Here is a 21,984-nt window from a genome sequence, read left to right on the forward strand (position 1 = left end):
TTTATCCCACAGATTTCTGAACGCGCCTCATAATCTTCGAGGTTTTATTTTCTGACCGCGATTTTGAAAATTCGCGGAATTACCATGTAAGATATTACGTTTATTTTCGTGCGACGATAAAAAAAAAAGGGATAGAACATTTCACCGATTATTGAACTGCTGCAGAATGGACGGCAAAGTCTTTCCAAGGTATTTTTGTTTTGTCAGAAATCCCTTTCAGATCCTCGCTGTAACAGTAATGTTGTTCAGTGTCAAAAATGCGGAAAAGAGAAATGATTATCGTAGAACTTTATATTGACTGATATATATTTATATTTAATTATTTGAGTTTCTCCCTTATTCATTATGCTAGATCTTTTTAGTACATTTATTATTTACAGAAATTATTGCATTAAGTTTGCATACCAACCGAAACGTCGTACACCACTCACATCATACATGCAACGTTTATCCTTACAATATGTTTATCCTGATAACACTGTATTTAATAAACAAATTCTAGCTAAGGTATATATTTGATATTATAAGATTAGATTATATTTGATTTATGTTTGTGTATAATTATTCTAATATATTAATAAATCTGACTTCTTATACTGATATATTAATTGTGATATTGTATTGAGGATTATATAATTGTTTGGGATTTGCTTGTGAAATAGATAATTGTTATTTTTCAGATCTATTTTGTACCGGTGCTACATATACCATCTATATTTAAACATCAAAGTTCCATAAAACCGACAACTTTTGGAAAAGCAGAATTGAGCAAAAATTCTCACAATCAATCATCTAAGCTGAAACGAGAGAAAAAAAATTTTTTCTATTTGATATTTCTTATTGTCAATATATTAGCAGTAATTATCATTTGCAGTATAATTATAAGAGTAATTTTAGATGTAATGGACAAAAATACTATGCAACCTATAAGCAATCATACTTCAGTATTATTTAAACTTATTAAGAATATTAAAGCTGCATATTATAATCAAGAATCAGATATATGGAATAACATTTCGTCCTCTATAAACAAAGTAATATCAGGAGCAACTAGGAAACCTTTGATCATTCTGTTATTTTCAAATGAAACAACTACAATAGATTCTCTAGCTGTAGCATTAGCATATGCAAGCAGTACTGTTTTAAACACTAACAGTCCCCTGTGCTTGAATCCAGAGAATTTTAGAGATGATACTGGTGAGATCATTGATATATTGAAAGAAAATTTTCCAATGAAAAAGGTTGTGGTGAGTATATACATGTATATTTTTCATGTAAATTTTACATATGCTATCTAGTTTGAACAAATAAATATTTGTTTCAGATAATTCGTGATATTTTGAATATTAATACAAAAGCAATAATGGCATTATACAATTTGTGTAATAGAATAAATCCTTCACCTGAAAAGGCTATTTACATTCTTACTGTGCAGAGTGATAATTATCAGTTATTACAGGAAAAGCTTGCCTTTGTCCAGAAACAAATTTATTACAAGCTATTCAAAAGCATTGATCGGGACATTTTAATGCCATTTATAACATGCATTACAAATGGGGTAATTATACCAGTACAACCTGAAGCCACAATTAAGATATTGTTAATCCATCCGAATTTTTAAAAAAGGATGCAGACTGTTTTTCAAGTATTTAGATAGATTATATAATTGAATAATAGCTTTAAATAGAATAGATATAAAATAAGTTGATATACATGAAAACACTGATATAAGTATTTTTCATGTTAAATGTACTGAGATATCTACTTTCAAGACTTCAGAGCTATCATTGCAATTATGTTAGATTATGTCAAAAAAACTGAGGAGTTATAAATCAAATATTTTCCTTGCATTATAAATAACTTTTTTGATGATAGAATACATATATAGTTTATATAGCTTTACAACAACAGAACATTTCTATTTACATAATTGCAGAAATCATTCATATTTCGTTATTCTGATTTATTTTGCTCAAGAATTAATCATTTTTGATTTTTCATCTTTCATAATATCATAATTTGAAAGTATATACAATTACAATATAAATTTTTCAAAATTAATTTTTTTTGCATCTTAACAATATCATTTACTTAATGATTATGACAATCCTGATCAAATTGATTTCTAATTTAAATTAGATGTAATATAAAATTTATATTTAATTTACAATTCTAGAAAGAACTTATTTCTGATAATTTGTTTTGAACTAAAATATATAATAATATTAAATATGTTATAAAATTCGATTTTTGCATATTAGTTTGTCAATCAATAATACAATGATTAAATAATATTGATTATCTTTCACTTCATCAGTTTACGAGATGCTTTAAAAATCATAATAATAAATTAATGTCGTACAATTTTATATATAGAAGAAAAATGTTACATATACAAGAACTTGGTTTAAAATATCTTGTATAAATTGATTGTGCTAAACACAATATATTACTGAAAAAAAAATATATATATATAATATTTTTTTAATTATATTAATAATTTATATTTTATTCCTTGAATAACCTTTTCATTGTATTATTAATAATTAATCTGAAAAACGTTGATATCTTTGACATTTCAATGACGCCTTTTTATTCTCGCGCATGCGCATTAAATTTTATTATGTCACTGACAGTTGCCTGACTGTGTCATTTTGCGATTATACTTCATGCTTTGAATTTCAATCCGTCAAACTGACTCTCATAACGAACTTTAGAGCGGTGGTTTTATGTTTAACGAACATCAGGGCGCGAAAGGGTAAATATTCTCTTTGTAATAATATTCGCATAATGATACTTTCTCCTTGATCAGTCTTGAGTTAGTAGTTTAAGAATTTGCATTAATTTGCGATTGTTTTTTGCCGGTATTAAAATTTCTAATCGGAGAGAACTTTGAAACTTGAAGTTCGACAATGACTCTCGTATAACCAACTAACATTCGTCATGGATGAGTGAGTGATAAAAAAGAAATACACGAAGCACTAACTTCTGCATCTCATGTCGATTGTGTCTTTACGTTATCATCATAAGAAAATATTTTTGTTTTATTACAACATAATAATTGACCTTTATAAAGCACTTCTTTTGCTCATTGAAACATAGGTACTATCAATGTTAAATAAAGTTATTGATTCTCTTATGACATTTCATTGTTTGCACACTTTTTATCGACTTATTGCTTAAAAACTGTGATATATATTTATATTTTATTGAATACTCTTTATGATACAAACATTAATACTTTAGTCTTTATATATATGGCAGTTTTTATATAATAAAAATATATTTTCAGTTATAATGTCGAAGACGCACAGTCCAACACATTTTAATGGAGAAATAGATAGCATTTATTATCCAGAGTTTAATGCGAATATTGATAAGCAGATGCGAGTCCCCAAAAGCATTCGAGTAAACGGGGATTATACAGATGAAGATAGTGCTGCTACAAATAGATCAACGTGGAATCAAATGTCAAATACTACAGAGAAACTTGAAATGCGTGTACCAGAGAGGATTCTTGTTGTTGGTGAGATTCTTTCTTAAGTGGTTGTATTTATTGTACATTTTTATATTATAAGATTAATTTATATAATATTGATTTTATTTCTTCGCTTTTGTTATAATCTAAAATTTATTATTGCAGGACAAGAACAGCATGTTGGTACCAAGGCACCACCACCTGAAATTGTTTTAGAAAATGCTGTAATGCGTGAGCCTGCTATAGTCAGAGTACAGGTAATATATCAAAAAAACTGCAAAATGATGGCATTTGTTAAATACTTATCTTCATCAACAGACTCCTCCAAGAATTTTGACTCTGGACAATCATTACTTCCCAGCGGTGGATGAAGAGGAGGTTCTATCACATGTTGATGAAATTGTAAATCCAGTGAATGAGACAAGACCCAGGACATACAATACAGAAACACAGATAGTGAAGCATGTCAGGTATAAACCTTTACTTTAGAGAGATTTTGCTGAATATTTTAATTCTTACTCTTTGTATGTTTACTGTGTAGAGAACAAACTACCTCTTACAATGCTCTTGATGTGTCTTTGCAACCCAGTGAAGAAGTTCAACACTTACGTCGTCAAGTAGGTAAATTGAATCGCAGAGTAATGGCACTTGAATTAGACATGCTGCATCGTCAGCAGAGAGACAGGATCTTGTATATTGCGACTATAGCATACTTCATTTTGAAAACCTTCTCTTGGTTAACCAGAAATTGAATTATTGATTGAAAAAGAGAAAGGAAAGAAAGAAATTTCGGAAATATTTACTTTGCTAGAAGGCAATGTTTTTTTAATCAGAATCTTGGATTATTCTTGTTGTAAAAAAGTATAACCAAAGATTTTTTATCACAGCCTTATGAATCGTCAAAATAGAGGTGAGTGACGTATATAATACAAGATAGGTGTGCTAGAGTTTCTAAAGCAAATAGATAGACGATATATGAAACGCATTGAAAATATGACGATCGCTTGTCTTTGCTGTATTAAAAATAAGTCTGGATTTAAAAGGATGCGTATGTATTGTATTGGGTTTGACAATATATATATATATGTGTGTTATTGTTAATGTATATACAACAATTTGTGCAGAACTGTAATAAAATGAACTAATTTTCATACGATGTAAATGTAGGAAATGTAGCGCGAATATTGATCGAAATGCGCATCACAATCTAACTTAATTTCCTTTCTCAGTATTAACGAAAAAAAAGGAGTGTTTACGGAATAATTTATTTCTGTCGCGTGCGATATCATCGACGATTATCTATGCTTATCTGAACATCTTATCTGAATTTAATAATTTACTTCAACGATACATAGTTGCATTTTCTCTGTGGCCATAGCACTTAGGATTGTAATCTTGTCTAACATATATTGCGAGTAACAAAATTAATAGTTATATTATTACAGACATTTTACAATGTTAGGAATATATGTGTATAAAAGTAATTGGAGTGTTGTGTATATCTATTATATGAATGATTGTTCTATAGGAAAACTCTGTTTGTGATATAAAATTCTCTTCAAATCTTATTATTAGTTTTCTTATTTAGATCATATACTGTAGATAATTGCTTTTGTAGTAATAATAAAGGCATTAATCTCTCGCAAAAGCTAATTTTTATATTTACATCCTCGACAAAGAATTTACACAAAGAATTGTTTTCCAATCGGTATTTGCATGTGGATTTCCCACGCATATGAAATGAATCCAATATTAGTAAGTATTTAATATAAGGATGTGTATCGAGCTTAATACAAAGGCTTGGATGGAGCATCTGGTTGGGCTCGTCAGACTCATTAAAGATTGAAATTTGACCAATCAGGACAAAGAAATTTATTTCCTTTTGTTCGGATTGGTCAAATTCCAATTTCTAACTGTCAATGCGTAGCTCGAGTCGTTTGATACGGGCTTAAGGTCTCGTAAATCCATTTTTTACCTACACTTTTCTAGCTAGCGTTTGACGCGAAACGGATCGCTCGTACGTCGAAAGGATAAAGAGAAGAGACCCGAAGCACGATTTTAAAACGAACGGAGAAGCTTTCTCGGAGGAGAGGCCTTTTCCCGGAATCGCGGCGTCCCGTACAAGATTCCAAGGGAGAAGAGATAGTGACATTCGTGGAAACGACTCGGGTTGGCGCACCTGCGAGCGAATGCGGGAGGTCAGTGCACGTCACCGTAGTTATTTGCTCCGAGCCGTGGAATCCGAGTTCGCGAGCCGTTATCGCGACGGTCCGCGACAGCGTCTCTCTCGCAGCGGGTCGCGTTAACAGGCCGTAATCGTTCCCGGACGACTCCGCGCGAGCGGGCCGAGGACATTTGGTGCGCGGTCTCTGGCTCCTCTCTCCAGGTCTGTGCTCACGGGGCGCCGACGGGCGGCCACGTCGGGGGCGCGCGCGCGCGCGCGGAGGAACAGCGGGAACAATCGCGTGGAATAGAGCGGAATCGCGAACGGCGTGAAGCGGGTCGGAGAAGCGAGGGCCCCGTGTTTCGGCCGCGAGTGTTGGCATAACTTGGCGGGCCGCCGCCAAACAAGAGGAAGACGAGGGTGGAGGTGGCGACCGTGCGACCGATCGCTGGACGTAACCGCGCGATCCGCTGTTCCAGCAGCCGGTGGTGCTCAGGGACGGAGCTCCCGACCGACCGCCTATTTTGTCCTCTAACGCAACCTAGTGCCACTCTCTCTGTCTCTCTCTATCTATCTGTCTTTCTCTCTGTCACTCGTCCTCTCTCGACACGGGCGCCGCCGCCGCCGTCGTTGTTCGACGCCGCCCCCGCTGACGACGACGACGACGACGACGACACAGCCGCGCGAATCGCAGGTTATGTCAAGCGGATTGGCAGGCGCTGTCTCAAACCAGGTCAGTGTGTTGTGTTGACGCGACGCGACGCGACGCGACGCGCCGTTGCCGCTCTGTCTCCGCGATAGACACCGACACGTACTTCCTTCTCTTTCCTCTCGTGCCTGCCCTCCCGCCCCCGTACTACTGTCACGTCTCGTCGTGGGTCGGCCCTTCTCTAAATTTTGTATGTTTTTTCATGCAACGGCATGCAGCGGATGAAAGGACAAACCGGCAACCAAGGTGAGTCCAGCTTCCTCGTCCTGGCGACTTGACTTTTCCTCGCTGTTACTTGACTCGCGCCCAAGCTTCTCCTGGAAGGAGCGGAATGAGTGCTTGAATGAGAGCGGCGAAAAGTTAATTTCTCTTGTCGAGGGATGAATAATTCTATATTAGTTGTTTGGAGAAATGTCATTGTGCGTACATTGATTGAAAGCTTGTAATCTGATTAATAAGACTTGCATTTTTATAGTAAAGAAATTGGATGCAATTGGAAGAAATTGATGTCATGTTGCGTGTGAAACATGTCTTGTATAAAAATGATGTAAATAACGATTTTTTATTAATGATTTTTTATTAATATTTTATTAATGACTTCCACAGAGATAGAACTGACAAGTGATTAATTAGAAAACTTTCTCATGCAGTTATCGAGTTACATATTTGACACTCTTGGCTCTTGTTAATTTGCTGCTTGAATGAAGATAACGATAGGCTGTAAATTTATCGATTCTTTTATCATAATACTTTGGTATGCTAACTTATGTTTATTTCAAAACTGTTGATGCAGTATTAATTAAAAGTTTTAGTTGAACAATATTTTGGCTGTTTTCCTTTACTTTGTGTGCACGTAATCGCGATACGTATCTCTGAGTACGAATATAAACGCATTTCTATTTCGGCCGCAGTGAGCAATGGTCCTAAGGAACATCAGCAGCAACAACAGACGGAGCATGCCGCTGGCGAGGACACCGGCTTCGATTCGTGGCGAGGTGGCAACAATGCTCAGCATCACTCGAGTTACCCGATCGGTACCGGCGATCCGTACAGCCCGTACTACCCCGGCACTTCGTTCCCCTACCAGACCTTCGGCGCCGGCGATGGTACGTGGTCGAACGGCACCGATCCGGTCGCCTTTCTCTCGGGTTACGGCGGTCAAATAAGCCACGATGCTTACGGCACGATGGACGGCATGTTCTCGGCGTCAGCGGCCGGCGGTGGTTTCAGCGCGTTCGGTCAGCCCCCGTTCAACTACTTCCACGGCAACGGCGACTTTAGCGCGTGGGGCACGCCGAGGAGGACCAAGTACGAGGATTACTATCAACCGCCGCGCGGCAACGAGAGCTATGCTAATCCCGCGGCGAGCGGCACCGGCGAGATCAAGAGCATCGAGCAGGGCGTGCAAGGTCTGTCGATCGGCGGCGGCGAGCTGCCGCGACAGGATCAGCAGCATCCGCAGCAACAAAGTACGGCGCAGCAGATCAAGCCTGAGCCGAAGGAACCTAGGAAGATCACGTGGGCGAGCGTGGCGAGTCAACCAGCCAAGCCGGTACCGCCGCTCTCGTCCACGCAGGGGATGAAGAAGAAAGCAGGCATGCCACCACCGCCGATTGTGCCGGGCAAACATAACATGGACATCGGGACGTGGGGCGAGGGCAAGTCTTCCGCGCCGCCGCCGCCTACGGCGCCGCCGCCACCGCAGGTACAACCACCGATCCCGCCGCCGCCGCCGCCCGTCCAGAGGCAGCAGCGACCGCAGCAGCAACAGCAGCAGCCGCCTCAGCCTTGCTGGAACAGGCAACCATCCACGGCGGCGACAGCGACACCACCGCTCCCGCAAACGCAGATTCACATGCCGGTGCAATCGCAGCAACAGCAGCAGCAGCAACATCAACAGCAGCATCACCACCACCATCACCATCATCATCAGCAACAACAGCAGCATCAGCAGTCGCAACAGCATCAACAGCAGCAGCAGCAGCAACAACAACTTTCCCAGGCCAACCCGTCGCATCCGGTTCTCGACGAACTGAAAGTGAAGAATGATTATAATCCCATAGAGTTCGATCAGACCGCGCCTGGTGCCAGGTTCTTCGTGATCAAGTCTTACTCGGAGGACGACATACATCGATCCATCAAATATGAGATCTGGTGCAGCACGGAACACGGTAACAAACGGCTGGATCAGGCTTATCGAGAAGCGAGTCGCGAAGGCGCGCCCCTTTATCTGTTCTTTTCCGTCAACGGGTCCGGTCACTTTTGCGGCATGGCACAGATGGTCTCTCCCGTCGACTATCAGTGCAACAGTAGTGTCTGGTCGCAAGACAAGTGGAAGGGTCAGTTTCGCGTCCGTTGGATATACGTGAAGGATGTTCCTAACGTGCAACTGCGACACATTAAGCTCGAGAACAATGAGAACAAGCCGGTAACCAATTCGCGGGACGCGCAGGAAGTCCCGCACGCGAAGGGCATCACGGTGCTGCGTATCCTGCACACCTATCGTCACTCTACAAGCATTTTCGATGATTTCGGGCATTATGAGCGTCGACAGGCCGAGGAGGATCAGCGCAAGGTTCCGAGCAATCCCGTACAACATCATCATTCTTCCTCCAATCACAGAAACAGAGGGCACGCCTCAGACATGTCCAGAGATCATCAGCATGGTCATCAGTCTCACCTGCATCAGCGAAAGGTAGACATTTATCAAATTTTATTCGATACATACTATTATCACGATAACGAGATCTTTGAATAAAATTATGATGATTGTCGGTGAGAGTCTAATAGAATTTTGTTGTTTCGTTATAGGAGCGCGGCCGTAGTAGCAGAGGAGGTTCGCGTCAGTAGCGCTGGGTATCGCGGAAACGTATTAGCGTTACTAACAAGAGTAATCGACGTAAAAGGAGCACGCTGCGACTAATTATCTACATTCTACCACTTATCTTTGCTTTCCCGGATCCATGATAGGCTTCGTCTGATTTCCCGTGACCGAACAACAACACTCGTCGTCGTCGTCGTCGTCGTCGTCGTTGTCGCCGTCGTCGACATCATCGGCCGCGTTGTTCTTTTGTTGAAATGATTAATCCGGTAATGAGATAACATTAGCGTCGCGTCGGCATCATCGTAAAATAATATGTAACCGCAATTATTATGACAATGCGAGAGAAAAGCAGGAGGAGGAGGAAGATAATACACTATTTCGAAGGATATTTGGCTAAACTCACTGACGATCGTAATTGCGTATAGTGTGGTGTTGCGTGCTATTCATCGAAAGGTGTTTCTAAACGTACAAATCATGCAATGGAACAGAAGACGGGGGAGAGAGGGGAAGAAACGAGACGCGCGGTCTATAGAAGAAAAAGAAAAAAAAAGATAAAAAATAAAAAACTGTAATATGTGGACTAATCCTTGTAAAATGCTTACACTTTTGTTGAAAATGGAAAAAATCTATACAAGAACTACTATATTATATAAACAAGTGTCATTTGGATTGGTTATCGTTTTAAACACCAATGAACATTTAATCTGGTGCCTGCAGCTATGAAGATTGGATGAATTCCCCCTTAATTGTTATAAAGGTGCAGGGGGGGGGGAGCTTGTTATTACAACATTCTCAGTTGTATTTATAACCATCTTGCTTGACAAAATGAATTATACAGAAATTATTGGCGTTTATTTTAGCGCGTATTCTCTATATCTGTATATTGCGAGTATATCATCAATTATTATATTATTCACACATGAACTATACAGAGAAAAAAATGAGTTGAGATGATAATATAACAAGAAGTGAAATAATATTGCAATTAATCTATACTGTAATGTACACGATGATGACGATCATTATTATTATTATTATTATTGTACCATTTGATGACATTTCATGAGATATTCTTATTGTTAAACGCATCTCTGTTCTCTGCTTTTTTCACGATACATGATATACCCTTTGCAATGATGAGACAACGATAACGTTATACAGAGCGATACTGAATAATATAGAACTCGCGTATGAGTTTTTTAATCGATATATAAGGAATAGAAAATTTCTCTTTTATAGTTTTTATACATCTCCATTTTTCTCACGTTTTTTTATATTTTAATATCTTAAAGTTTATCAGATTTTGAACATTTAATTGATTAAAATCTATAAAACTGAACAAAAAACAAGTTTTTATCAATCTTTACTCTTGAAGGTTGTTTAAAGTTGACAATTATAACTTTTAATAATTTGAAAACCGCCGGTAATTCGATTGCTTTCATTTAAGAAGTATCATGGAATAATCGATTTCTAATTCATTTCAAGGACTTTCCAACTATAAAGTTCATCGATATTATTCAAATTGCTCTGCATATAAGATCATACTATAGAGACGAAGAAAAACCGCTGAAAAATTTATTAACGGACACTGCAGGTCAAATCAATTAGGAAATTCGCATTAAACATCATTTCCGTATTATTTGATAAAGACATTATCGTTCTTCATGGCTAGCCATATTAGCTTCTTCATCCATGCATTTACTCGCTTCATTATCATCGATCTTTTCATTCGTATCTGCAACGAGTTTGCATTCATCCTCCCTCTCCTGTATCTTTCTAGCTTCGACGTCCACATCATTCTGCAGCATGCCTTGCTGTAGAAAGTAGTTACGCAAATTCTCCCGGACCTCCTGGCAAAATTTGTCGCGATTCGCCTCTACATAGCGATATACAAACAAATCGGCGCCGGTGATTACGAAGCGATGATTCAATATGTTGATACGCGCACCCACAAAAAAATCCTCAGGCGTATAATACTCCGGATCGTCTCTTTTCGTACTACACGGTTTCGGGATCAGCCTGAAGGATAGAAAGCAACCCTCGTCCCGGCCAGAATTGCGCTTCTCCCTCTCGACGATTTGAATGGCACCGTCGCTCAATCTGTATTCCAACACAAAGTCGCGATCCTCGTCTTCCGGATGTACCGCATCCATCCTCATGCAATAGCGCAGTTTCTTTGGAAAATTGATCAGTTGACGAATGACATTTTTGCTAATCGGTCTCGATACGAAGGATGGACTGTTGACATACGTATCTTCAGGACTGTCAAATTTTATATATGGCGATTCGCATTTGGCTGGCATTAATTTCTCGTCTCTCACGGGAATCGGAATCGTATCCGCTTGTGGAGTGCCCAGCACATCCGAGTAGTACTTCCGTGTAAAATCGTCGCAGTCATGTAGCAGGAAGCTTCGTCCATACAAGAGGATCGTCTCGCCTATCTGAGAATGATATGATTTTAATTTCATTTTATAATGACCAGAGAGAGTGATATGATTTTAATTTCATTTTATAATGACTAGTGATATGATTTTAATTTTATTCGCTTCGAAGAAGAAATATTGTTCTCTGAAAAAATATTCACATGTTCTATCGTATCTAGACAGCATGTAGAAGTTGAAAATATAATTAAAATTTCTTAATATTGCAGTTTACATATGCAGGATATTCCAAAATTAAATTTTAGCATGTTTATATGTTATGAATAAAAGTAAGAAAAAAATGTTATGTAAACATAGATATAAAGATGCTTGATTATCATGTTATATTGAAAAAAAGATGATTTAATTTTGCATTTCAAGAAATTGGTCTTTCTCAACACTTATTCATCTTAATATGATATTTTGAAATTGTATTGATAATACTGATATTTCGAAACTGACTACAAATTCGCTCATTGAAAGATTGATCATCTTATATTGAAGCATTTTGTATATCTTATGTAAGCGACATATTATTTTGAACTTTAGAAATGAAAAGAAAGCGCTCACATGCTCTTTAATTTCAAGATCGTGTTTTACGTTTGTATGATATAGAAAGCATTGAAAATGTCTACAAAGATATTTTAGTGATAATTTTAATTTCTAACTGTTCTTTGATTTGTATTCAATTAAAGAGCTTATTATCGTATCAAGCTATTCAATTAAAGAGCTTATTATCGCATCAAGCAAAGCAAACAATCAAGTCTCACTCTAAAATCTCGCGGTGTATAATACTCGATGATTTCGGGATCTCCGTATTCCATGTAGATACTCGGATGCCAGGAAGGCAAACTTTGCCAATTTTTAGGTACACGCGTTCGCTTGAGCAACATCGCCACAGGGTCCTTGCCGTCGTTGGGCTTGTGAATCTCGCGGATGGCCACAGTATCATCCGTTAGAAAATACAACACCCGATAATGATCGTCGTTCCACGTAGCGTCGAATGACAGCACCATGCCATCGAACTCTAGAAAACGTCGTCTAGGATCGTCGCTCATCATTCGCGTAGCAATCCTTCCAGTCGTCTCATCCTGCTTGATCTTACGCTGCTCCGCGTAAGGATCCGCAGGCAGACTCTCCTTTTCGCCGACATCGATGCCTTGGCTCGTCAAGAATTCCCTGGTGAACGGGTCGCAGTCGACGATACGATAGACCACGCCGTAAATACCTGTGAGAAAACGCATACTTTATTTGGAATTCATATGATATACATTTGACAAAAATTTTTTTATTTTTTTAAGTATAATTTCTGAACAAATAAATGCCTTTTTAGTCAGATTCTCTAAGAAATCTCGAGATGCATGTTGTATAGAGAATTGAAAGGCGTTCTCTCTGCTCGAAATAATACAGCCGAAAGGAAACAAAGAATGTAATATTCAATCACCGATAACATACACACGTTGATCCCGACGTTAAAGTCCTTCCAGATGAATGGGTCCCCCTTTGCGTTCTTCGAGATCTTGTCGCGCCTCACTAATTTGCCCTGCTGGAAACCGGCATTGTCCACTACCGGTTCTATCACGCAGAGCGTATCGTCCTCTAGGTAATAAATGATATCCACGTGGCGAACGCGATAGTGCTCGTCCGGGGAGTTAAAGATCCCTTGACGAAAGAAGGCCTTAAATCGGAGACATTTTTGCGCAAACAATACGTAACGCGGCACGAATTGTCGAAATGCATACCGAGGCGCTCGGCCATAAGTCAGTGATGGATCATATCTATGTAATTAAAGACACAATTAATAATAATGTAATAAAAAGAATGAATTTTTTAAATGAAAATATAAATTCATATAATACACACACATATATATATATATATATATATATATATATATATATATATATATTTCTGTAAAGTAGTAATATATATGTATAAAATTGAGAAATAATTCCGATTAATTTTAATTTTAATAATCTTGTACTGTGTTCTATGTGGAATAAAATAATATAATTAATATCAATGCGCGCGATATGATCTTGGAACAGAAAGGTTCGCGATTACTTACACAACTGGCTCTGGACATTCGGCATATCGAAGGGATGCTGCGTCTGTCGGTCTCCTACCGAAGCCATAATTGCTGTCGCGTATCACGGGAAAGCCGTTTGAAATGTCGAGCTTGTGCGGCAATTTATAATCCTTGATCTTATGAAACGAGAATGAAAATATATCCCCCTTATTTGCCACTAGAATATCTTTTCAAGATATATGAAAATTGATTTAACCAAGCTATAATCTCGCGATGCATGATATGAAAATAGAGCGAGAGAAAAAGAGAAAGCTTACTTATTCAGACACTTACGCTAACATCTCGAAAGATGTATCCCGGTAAAAGGGGTAGACTTGCCATGCCGATACCAAAGTATCTAGTGATATTAAAAGTGTATAAATCGCCGAAACATATTCGCGATGATCGAGTTGATTCATATATAATCTGACATTTCAAGACTCTTGTTTGAATGCATCTCTATAACAACGCAGGCTGCCTCCATCGATTTTTAACCCTCGTATCGCCGCGCAGCTCGACCTCCCCGAGGTATTCATTTTCATTTCTTTTTTTTTTAGGATTATTGAAACGCTTAACTTAAACGGACTCGAAAAAAAGGAATAAACATGATACAATATTATGGAGTTTCTGTTCGACCATATTTATTTGTTGAAGAACTTTTATTGACAACAGAGGAGAGCGGTACTTGGATGGCGATTTTCTGCGTCTAAAGCCGCGTTTTCTCGGCCGCGCAACGATCACAGGCTCATTACTTCGCGGAAGATGGCCATGCAGCCGGCGGACAGGCAGCCGGCCACCGGCACGGTGATCAGCCACGCGAACGCGATATTGCGAAACAGCTTCCACGAGACCCCCTCGCCGCCGCGTGAGGCCCATCCCACGCATACCACCGATCCCACTTTGCAATGCGTCGTTGACACGGGTAGACCGATCTTACTTGCCAACAGGACCGTCACCGCGGATCCCACCTGCAATAAAACAAATTTATAATGTACTCTTAAGAGAGAAAATAATATTTATGTTTCATAATATATGTAATTATTTTTAGAGTAAATTTAAACCAAACTTTGATTAATTTCAACTGACAGAATGTTGTTTACAATGAAATTTTTCTATGTACTTAATCTAATATTTTTTTCTTTACAAAAATATAAAAAAATAAAAAATCTATTCATGTCAACGAAACACTGCAGGTATTATTTGACAAGTTAATCGCTAATTAAATTAATTGGAGTTTAGTTAATGGAGTTAAGTATTCTTTTTACGTTGACTGCAAATTGTTCTTGCTTGTACTTTGTATTAATATTTTTTCTATCTGTGTATAAAAACAACGAAAATAACTATATAAATTATTATGAAAATTCAAATTTATGCATATATGTATAACTTGATATATTTCGCGTCAATCTTGGATAATTTTTCGCAAAATAAGCGCGTATTCCATCACCTCTATGGTGAATCCGGTCGTTGGGGTGATACGCGCTAGGTCCTGGCCCAAAGTCCGTATTACTCTGCGTCCCCATACCCATAGTCCCGTGGAGATACCTAGGCCGCCGTACAAGAGTATAAGTATGGACGTTTCAGCCTCTTGCCGAGCCGAGCCTTCCGCATACACCGCCCAGAGCGCGATAAGTGGACCGATCGCGTTGCTTACGTCGTTGCCACCATGGGCGAAGCTACCGAATGCCGCGGTGAGTACCTGAAGAAAGGCAAACAACTGCGAAACCTCCGGCTGCTCTTCTTTATCCATCATACCGTCTGCCTGTGCGTTCTCCGCATCCACCTGTGCGACCATCAGCAACGGGCTTTCGCTGCTATTGCCGCGCAACTGCGGCGTCGTTACCGTTAAATTGGTTTTCGCGTTACCGTTACTATTGTCGCCGCAAGGTACCTCCGAGATCACCGACAATGCTGTCGTTTCCTTCTTGTCTTGACAGGCGCTAAAATGCGTCCCCGTCTCCTCACCGTTTCCGTTCGATGCCAGTAGTATCCTCACTCTTTGCCACGGTACCACGAACACATATACGATCACTGCGACAAATGTGCCCAGTAGCAACGCAGCTATCAAACTACCCCACCACGGCAATTGATCCAACATTAATACTGAAAAATTAAAAATAAAAGATATAAATATTATTTTTATTTGTAGAGATGGCATATTTTCTTCTTACAATATACAATTTTTTCCTTATAATATAAATTTTTCTTTCAGGCTTTCTTTTTTTGAAAATACACAATTTTGGAGTCCAAGTGCGAATTAACTCTTTCATTCCGGAAAAATACTCACATTTAGGTCCGTCGAGTACAATTGACAAAATATTGACAGCAACGGTCAGACCGTATGCCACAGGGAGAATATAGAGACCTTGCTCAAATGGATCGTTAGAGTTGAGTACGTATTTTCTCAGGAGCCAGAAGATACTGGAGGATACGGTTCCGCTGAGTATGGGACTAGCAAACCAGGACGCTGCTATATTAGCAAGTGCTATCCATTTTACCTGTACAGTTAACGCAATTTAAAATTAAGACACTCGTTATCGCTAGATCGCAACGCGTTGTAGCCCTACTAACCCCAGCGGTACCTCTGCACACAAGGGAAAATCCGACTGTAGCACCAACAATGGAATGCGTACCAGAAATTGGAAGTCGTAACGCGGTTGCCAGCAATAGCCAGATACCAGAACCGGCTAGACTGGACAATGCTCCTAACATCAACTCCTTCTCATGGCCTTCGTACAACGAGACGTCCAGTATACCTTTTCGCATCGTATCAGAAACCTGCGGCAAAGTAAAATAGGTGGAATTAAAATACTATTTGAAAGTCTATATCTCATTTTTTAATTTATAGAATTTATACATCTATTCATGGAATCCGTTTATCATATTCATAGATATTTGATGATCAGTATCGCGATACTCACCTTATATCCTATCAGTACAGCGCCTGCGATCTCGAAGAAGGTCGCCAGAACGCAGGCTTGGAATATCGTAAGAACTCCGGCACCGACGCTCGTCCCGAAGCTGTTGGCGACATCGTTGGCGCCAATACCGAACGCCAGAATGAACGCCACTATAAAACCGACCACCACTATCCAGATTAAGCTTTCATCGTACGGTATACTCATTGTTTTTCTTCGCTTCTAGCTAGCTTAAATCTATTCTGCTTGAGCCTCGTGTTGCGCGTGTGTGCAACCGCTATGCGTTTTATTATCCTTCTATTATCCTCGCCAGTTAAAAAAATGGTAGGCATAAATCGTCGTCGTATCTTCTCTTTTCCTAAACGCTTCCATAACAATTAATTGCGATTAATCGCTTAAGAGTAACCTCGTAGCACAAGGAAGAACCTTTTCTGATACAGAATGTTATAGCAATACTGTATGTGTAAACGCTTATTCATCAGAATATATTCTTTCTATATATACTTGTGAAAGAATGTATATATATATAATTTTTTTCATAATATAATATAATATAATGTATCTATCTTCATTGTAGCCCTAATACGATCAATTCTTCAATAGTTTTGTACATGTAGCAGAGGTAGTGTTTTGGCGCAGCACCTGATTTAATTTTTAACATCGTGATGTAATTTCGTCACAGGTCGTCGATGCACAACTGTGTCGAATTAAGTAAACTCGAAGAACGAGAATAATTATTCACCGACTATCCTCGTTATGATCGTCGAGTACTGTTCCTCGAGATCGAGATTGTGGCGTACGATCTTCGAGTCTTCTTCTATCAGTTCCTCTGTCAGCGTTTTCCTTGTGTGGAAATACGCCGGTCGCTGTATTCCCCGCATCTGCATATAAATGTATTACAACATTTTATCAACTCTCCAGTATAAAGTATTTTATATTACAATATAAACTATTTTAAATTACAGTTTTTTATCAATTTTCTCCAGTATAAAGTAAGTATTTTATTCATAATATATATAATTTTTATTATCATTACACAAATACACACATATATACAATTCCTCGTTTTCAAATCTCTCTCTTATGTGTGTGATTATATATTTAAAATTTAAAATTAAATAACCACTGTTTTTTGAAAAATTTACGTTTGTATTTGTTTCTTCGATTAATTTTCTTGGAAAAAGAAATAAAAATAAAAAAATATATATATTTTATGAAATTATGCTTATAAAATGTAATTAAAATGATTAAATAAGAATTTTTTTATTTGTAATGTAAAATATTTTCTGATATAATAGATTAGACTATTATAAAAAATATGATAAAAGAATCCACATATATACAATAAATGCCGAATACTCGTTTTCACATAGCTGAAAAAAAATTAATTGCTAAAAAAATCGTCAAAAATCTAACTAATTTGAAACTTATTCGATCGAAAAAAGAAAAGACACACAGAAAAAGAAAAAATTCGATATAATGAGAATATTAAATTTAGATTCTTTCGAGGAACGAGTCGCGAAACTTCCTTTCAGCCGGCTGAATGCAGTATTGCATGCAACGAATTATCCGATCGTTATACTCCTACTGATTTTTCTCCTTCCCCCTCTTCCCCTCACGAGATTCTAACTTAAAGCCGTTCTTACGTCATTCTCAGATTATTATAATACACTTTTTTTCTAATATTCAGGATTTTCGGAATCCCTTGCCAAGAAAGAGCGTCGAAAAGTCATAAATTTTGGCGACAGCACGACGGCTAACGATCGAAACCGCCCCGTGCAAAGCCCCGACGAGCGACCCCTGAGTCATCCGCCGCATAATTCGATCCTCGAACTGTATAGCGATAAGAAAATTAATATCACAAGTCACAAGTTCGCCTTGAAACTCATAGAGAAGCGTTTTTTTCAATCTCTGATATCTAGAGAAATATCACCCTCAAAAACTTTCGGAACGAAAAATTCGTCCATTATAAGAACTTTTACAATTTTTACATTACAATAGCATCAATTGACAATTATACGATTATAAAGTACACAAATCTGAATTTTTATGCTTGAAATTAGAGAAGACGCCCCAAAAAAAGTCGCCAATTATTTTTTTCCCTCCATTTACATGTACGCGCGTCCCGTCAAATGATCGGATCAACTGTCGAAGATAAAACGATGATAAAAATTCTCGATTTAATCCTCGAGTTATTTCTCATAAAGGAAATAACCAATGAAAGACTCGAGAGTTCGATATTAAGGAGATTCCAATATTACCACGCTCCGAGTTATTTTTCGTGCTGGCCAACACGCGTCGTGTCCTTCAGCACGTTGCGGGTATAACGTCGACGGTCACACAGCCGGGTGGTCATCCGAGCAGACAGGAATGAGCAACGCGTTCCAGAGATATTCGCGTTTCTCGAAGAAATCCACCGGCGAATCACCAGTAGCAGCAGCAGCCGCGCGAGACCCGAAACCGCTCAGCGTTCTTGAAGCTCTGACGGCCGCTCGTTCGCTCTCGTCGCGATGCCGTCCGCGTGGGGGTGAGATATTGATCCGTCAATTTGCCCGCGAAATGCATGCCACGGGGGATGATGATGCGGCTCAATGATGATCAATAGATGATCCTTGTGTTGGCACCACGCCGGTCGAATCCTGTCGAGGCTTCCTCGTTTTCCCGGATATCCGGTCTGGTAAAATTCGTCCGCATGTCCATGGATACTGAGGAACAAGTATACAATGGATGCTTTCCATTTAGCGACACAAGTCGATACAAGTGTCATTCTATCTTTGTTTGTTGTTATTCACTGAAAAAAGATAGAATGATGCTTGTGTCGACTTATGTCGCTAAATAAAAAGCACTCAATATTAGTCGTTTTGTAATGTCGAGGTATCGATTTATAAATTGCAAAAAGTCGAAAAAGTTTTAACTTAAAGTTTGATATCTCATAAAAATGCGAAGGAGTAGCAATTTTCACTCAGAAAGTTTGACCCATGTAATTTTTTTTTTAAATCCAAGATGAGGAAGAACTGTAATTCAAAACGACAATTCAAAGATACTTATTAAAAATCACTCTCATTGTGGCTTTTAAATTCCACATAAATATGTAACAATTAAAATTTTCAAAAAAAAAAAATTTCTATTTATATATTCATATATTTCATATATTCTATACGTGCAGTTTTAAAAATATCAATATTTTTTATGTTTAAAATTATCATCAGAGAACGAAATTATACAAGAATTAAATTATGTAAATTCGTGTCTTAAGTCTACCCAAAAATTATTTTAAAAATTGTTTTTTTTGTTTTTTTCACCTATCATTAAATATATATATATAAATCTAATACACAGCGCATTCATTTTATTTATATAATTCTGCTATATTTATTACGTCACTGTGTATTTTCCATTCTCCCTTGAACAAACAAATTAATCAATGAGAATGTGTCAACATTACATATTAACATCATTATAATTTATTATCGTTTAATTATCGTAAATGAGTACTCGCTTAAACAACCGATAATTTGCGTCATTAAGTAAGGAATACTAAATAAGCTGCGAATAGACGCGAGAACAATTAATTTTCGATTATGAGTTGTATTGTTGAGAAATTCATTTAATATTCCTTACGCAATAAGTTATCAATTATTTAGATAAACACGCGCGCGTCACGATAATCAAATACTAATAATAATATAAATTAAATGTTTTACTAATGACTATTTTTATAAGTTTATCGAGTTATTTGGAAATGGTCGTTTAGGAAATAAGATGGATGTTGCAATGCAACCAAGAATGCAGGATATTACTTGAAAAGCGTCGAAGAAAATCATCGCTTAGTTTCATAAATAACTATTTTTTTCTTTTTAAAGGAAAAGCGAATATAATTTATTTAATATCTATTTATCTTAAATATATATGTACAGACCATAATTCTTCATCGCACAAAGCGTGCATTAGAGAACATAAGTAAATTTTTGTTACATTTACTATAACAACTGTTGCATCATATTACATCTTACTCCATGTCCCACTTTTCTCTTTCTTCGCGTTCTTTCTTGACTGCCTCGATGTATGGTTGGAGATACAGTACATCCTATAAAAATATCTTCTTAGCCAAATGAAGTTTGAATTGACCGAGCGATATAACTGGCGATCAATGTTTACATACTTCTTCAAATTTAGTCCACTGTTCTTTAGGTAGGAGCCGCTTATTGGCATCCAACAGCAAGGCTCTCGCTATACGAAAATTACGTTCATCTACGATATGCTGAGGAAGGCGTCTTAGCGCTTCTTTTACATCCTCACTCTCAAATAGACAATCATCCCTCTGTAATCCTTAACAGAACAATTAATTAATTTTTTCAAACATGTAATAATTCTTCCACTGTCAGAATGTTAGCCATATGTAAATTATTGCTTATCGATGCCATTTTTATATAAGATATAAATATATATGCAAGCAATACGAAATGCTATATCGCAGATATAATTCAAATTAAATAGTATATTCAGTGTACAATAAAATAAAGATATGACTACAAATATTATATGTAAAAAATCAACAAAAGCGAGTTGTTAAAAGCCAATTTTTATATGTAGAAAAATATGTTACCGTTACATAAAAATCAGGTTAAGCACATTAACCGTATCAAATTGGTAATAACTAATTTTAATGCAAGCTTAGGATATAAATCTGCCATTACCATATTGATTAAATCCGGAGAGGTTATAGCACCATTTTCTGAAGCTGGTGGCTGAAAACAAGTAATGTATTATGTAAGAATCTGTATCTCAATTGTGTAAAGAAACAAAATCACATCAAATTTCGTTACAAGTAGACTTTAAAATTGTCTACTTACTGATCAACCGATTCATCTGTTTACTCATTTTCAAGGATGATTTTGAAATTAGAAGTTTTTAACGAAAATCGCGGAAGAAATTACCCGTCTTCGCGATGCAATCGACTTGTCCAAAAATTAAATGGCGAAGAGTGTTTGACAGGTTTGACAGTCACATGACGTTTTCGAATGATCGGGTTTGATCCGACCCAGGGTAGTTTACTAAACGTTATTGGCCAATCACAGCCATTCTTCTGAAGAACGTATAGTTATATTCTTCAGAAGAATGGCTGTGATTGGTCAATGACGTCTAGTAAACTACCCGACCATTCGAAAACGCCAATAAGTTCGTAAAAATAACACACTTTCGGGACCCTAGAAATTTCTTATCCGATAGCCAATCAAGATACCCTTTTGCCTATCCAGGCTGTGTTCCAAAATTCACTGCCAGTTCTGAAAATCTATAGTGTACGTCACGTAAACTATAGATTTTCAGTACTGGCAGTGAATTTTGGAACGCAGTCCCAGTCTCGAGTCTATGGACGCTACGCGAGGTTGGCCAAACGCAAAT

The 21,984-nt window shown here is 37.7% G+C and overlaps 6 protein-coding genes across 11 annotated transcripts; 3 read left to right on the top strand and 3 right to left on the bottom strand.

Annotated features, from left to right (window-relative positions):
• The first annotated feature begins 16 nt into the window (after nucleotides 1-16).
• LOC145972553 (uncharacterized) lies at nucleotides 17-2,162 on the top strand. 2 transcript variants are annotated; one of them, XM_083101278.1, is made up of 4 exons: nucleotides 17-189; nucleotides 381-507; nucleotides 681-1,247; nucleotides 1,325-2,160. In XM_083101278.1, the coding sequence occupies exons 1-4, from the start codon at nucleotides 167-169 to the stop codon at nucleotides 1,619-1,621; spliced, it is 1,014 nt and encodes a 337-aa protein (XP_082957404.1). In that variant the 5' UTR covers nucleotides 17-166; the 3' UTR covers nucleotides 1,622-2,160. The 2 variants fall into 2 exon arrangements, with proteins under 2 accessions (XP_082957404.1, XP_082957402.1); XM_083101276.1 differs by lacking the exon at nucleotides 17-189 and having other exon boundaries at nucleotides 207-507; nucleotides 1,325-2,162.
• Nucleotides 1,539-5,046, top strand: Tango11 (transport and golgi organization 11). 3 transcript variants are annotated; one of them, XM_083101279.1, is made up of 6 exons: nucleotides 1,539-1,558; nucleotides 2,637-2,758; nucleotides 3,293-3,526; nucleotides 3,644-3,735; nucleotides 3,797-3,948; nucleotides 4,020-5,046. In XM_083101279.1, exons 1-6 carry the CDS (start codon nucleotides 1,554-1,556, stop codon nucleotides 4,228-4,230), a joined length of 816 nt encoding a protein of 271 aa, XP_082957405.1. In that variant the 5' UTR covers nucleotides 1,539-1,553; the 3' UTR covers nucleotides 4,231-5,046. The 3 variants fall into 3 exon arrangements, with proteins under 3 accessions (XP_082957405.1, XP_082957406.1, XP_082957407.1); XM_083101280.1 differs by lacking the exons at nucleotides 1,539-1,558; nucleotides 2,637-2,758 and adding an exon at nucleotides 2,765-2,951; XM_083101281.1 differs by lacking the exons at nucleotides 1,539-1,558; nucleotides 2,637-2,758 and adding an exon at nucleotides 2,958-3,102.
• A 419-nt stretch (nucleotides 5,047-5,465) lies between these two features.
• Nucleotides 5,466-10,263, top strand: Ythdf (YTH domain-containing family protein). Of its 3 annotated transcripts, none has more exons than XM_083101272.1 (4): nucleotides 5,466-5,676; nucleotides 6,570-6,597; nucleotides 7,263-9,046; nucleotides 9,163-10,263. In XM_083101272.1, exons 1-4 carry the CDS (start codon nucleotides 5,668-5,670, stop codon nucleotides 9,199-9,201), a joined length of 1,860 nt encoding a protein of 619 aa, XP_082957398.1. In that variant the 5' UTR covers nucleotides 5,466-5,667; the 3' UTR covers nucleotides 9,202-10,263. The 3 variants fall into 3 exon arrangements, with proteins under 3 accessions (XP_082957398.1, XP_082957399.1, XP_082957397.1); XM_083101273.1 differs by lacking the exon at nucleotides 5,466-5,676 and adding an exon at nucleotides 5,683-5,864; XM_083101271.1 differs by lacking the exon at nucleotides 5,466-5,676 and adding an exon at nucleotides 6,208-6,375.
• On the bottom strand, nucleotides 10,135-14,115 carry LOC145972552 (EF-hand domain-containing protein 1). Its single transcript, XM_083101275.1, has 5 exons — nucleotides 13,958-14,115; nucleotides 13,664-13,800; nucleotides 13,051-13,373; nucleotides 12,366-12,823; nucleotides 10,135-11,616 (listed from the first exon to the last, which is right to left on the bottom strand). Exons 1-5 carry the CDS (start codon nucleotides 14,003-14,005, stop codon nucleotides 10,828-10,830), a joined length of 1,755 nt encoding a protein of 584 aa, XP_082957401.1. The 5' UTR covers nucleotides 14,006-14,115; the 3' UTR covers nucleotides 10,135-10,827.
• A 172-nt stretch (nucleotides 14,116-14,287) lies between these two features.
• Napi-iii (Na[+]-dependent inorganic phosphate cotransporter type III) lies at nucleotides 14,288-19,591 on the bottom strand. Its single transcript, XM_083101274.1, has 6 exons — nucleotides 18,843-19,591; nucleotides 16,585-17,462; nucleotides 16,235-16,441; nucleotides 15,951-16,161; nucleotides 15,111-15,766; nucleotides 14,288-14,631 (listed from the first exon to the last, which is right to left on the bottom strand). The coding sequence occupies exons 2-6, from the start codon at nucleotides 16,786-16,788 to the stop codon at nucleotides 14,401-14,403; spliced, it is 1,509 nt and encodes a 502-aa protein (XP_082957400.1). The 5' UTR covers nucleotides 16,789-17,462; nucleotides 18,843-19,591; the 3' UTR covers nucleotides 14,288-14,400.
• An 865-nt stretch (nucleotides 19,592-20,456) lies between these two features.
• On the bottom strand, nucleotides 20,457-21,593 carry LOC145972555 (cytochrome b-c1 complex subunit 7). The gene is made up of 4 exons (XM_083101282.1): nucleotides 21,435-21,593; nucleotides 21,279-21,329; nucleotides 20,744-20,910; nucleotides 20,457-20,668 (listed from the first exon to the last, which is right to left on the bottom strand). The coding sequence occupies exons 1-4, from the start codon at nucleotides 21,460-21,462 to the stop codon at nucleotides 20,591-20,593; spliced, it is 324 nt and encodes a 107-aa protein (XP_082957408.1). The 5' UTR covers nucleotides 21,463-21,593; the 3' UTR covers nucleotides 20,457-20,590.
• Nucleotides 21,594-21,984: the final 391 nt, after the last annotated feature.

This window comes from Camponotus vicinus, unplaced genomic scaffold (assembly GCF_025532165.1).
Source record: "Camponotus vicinus isolate PSW18456_S1 unplaced genomic scaffold, iyCamVici1.0 SCAF_5, whole genome shotgun sequence".
In the NCBI taxonomy this organism is placed as follows: Eukaryota; Metazoa; Arthropoda; class Insecta; order Hymenoptera; family Formicidae; genus Camponotus; species Camponotus vicinus.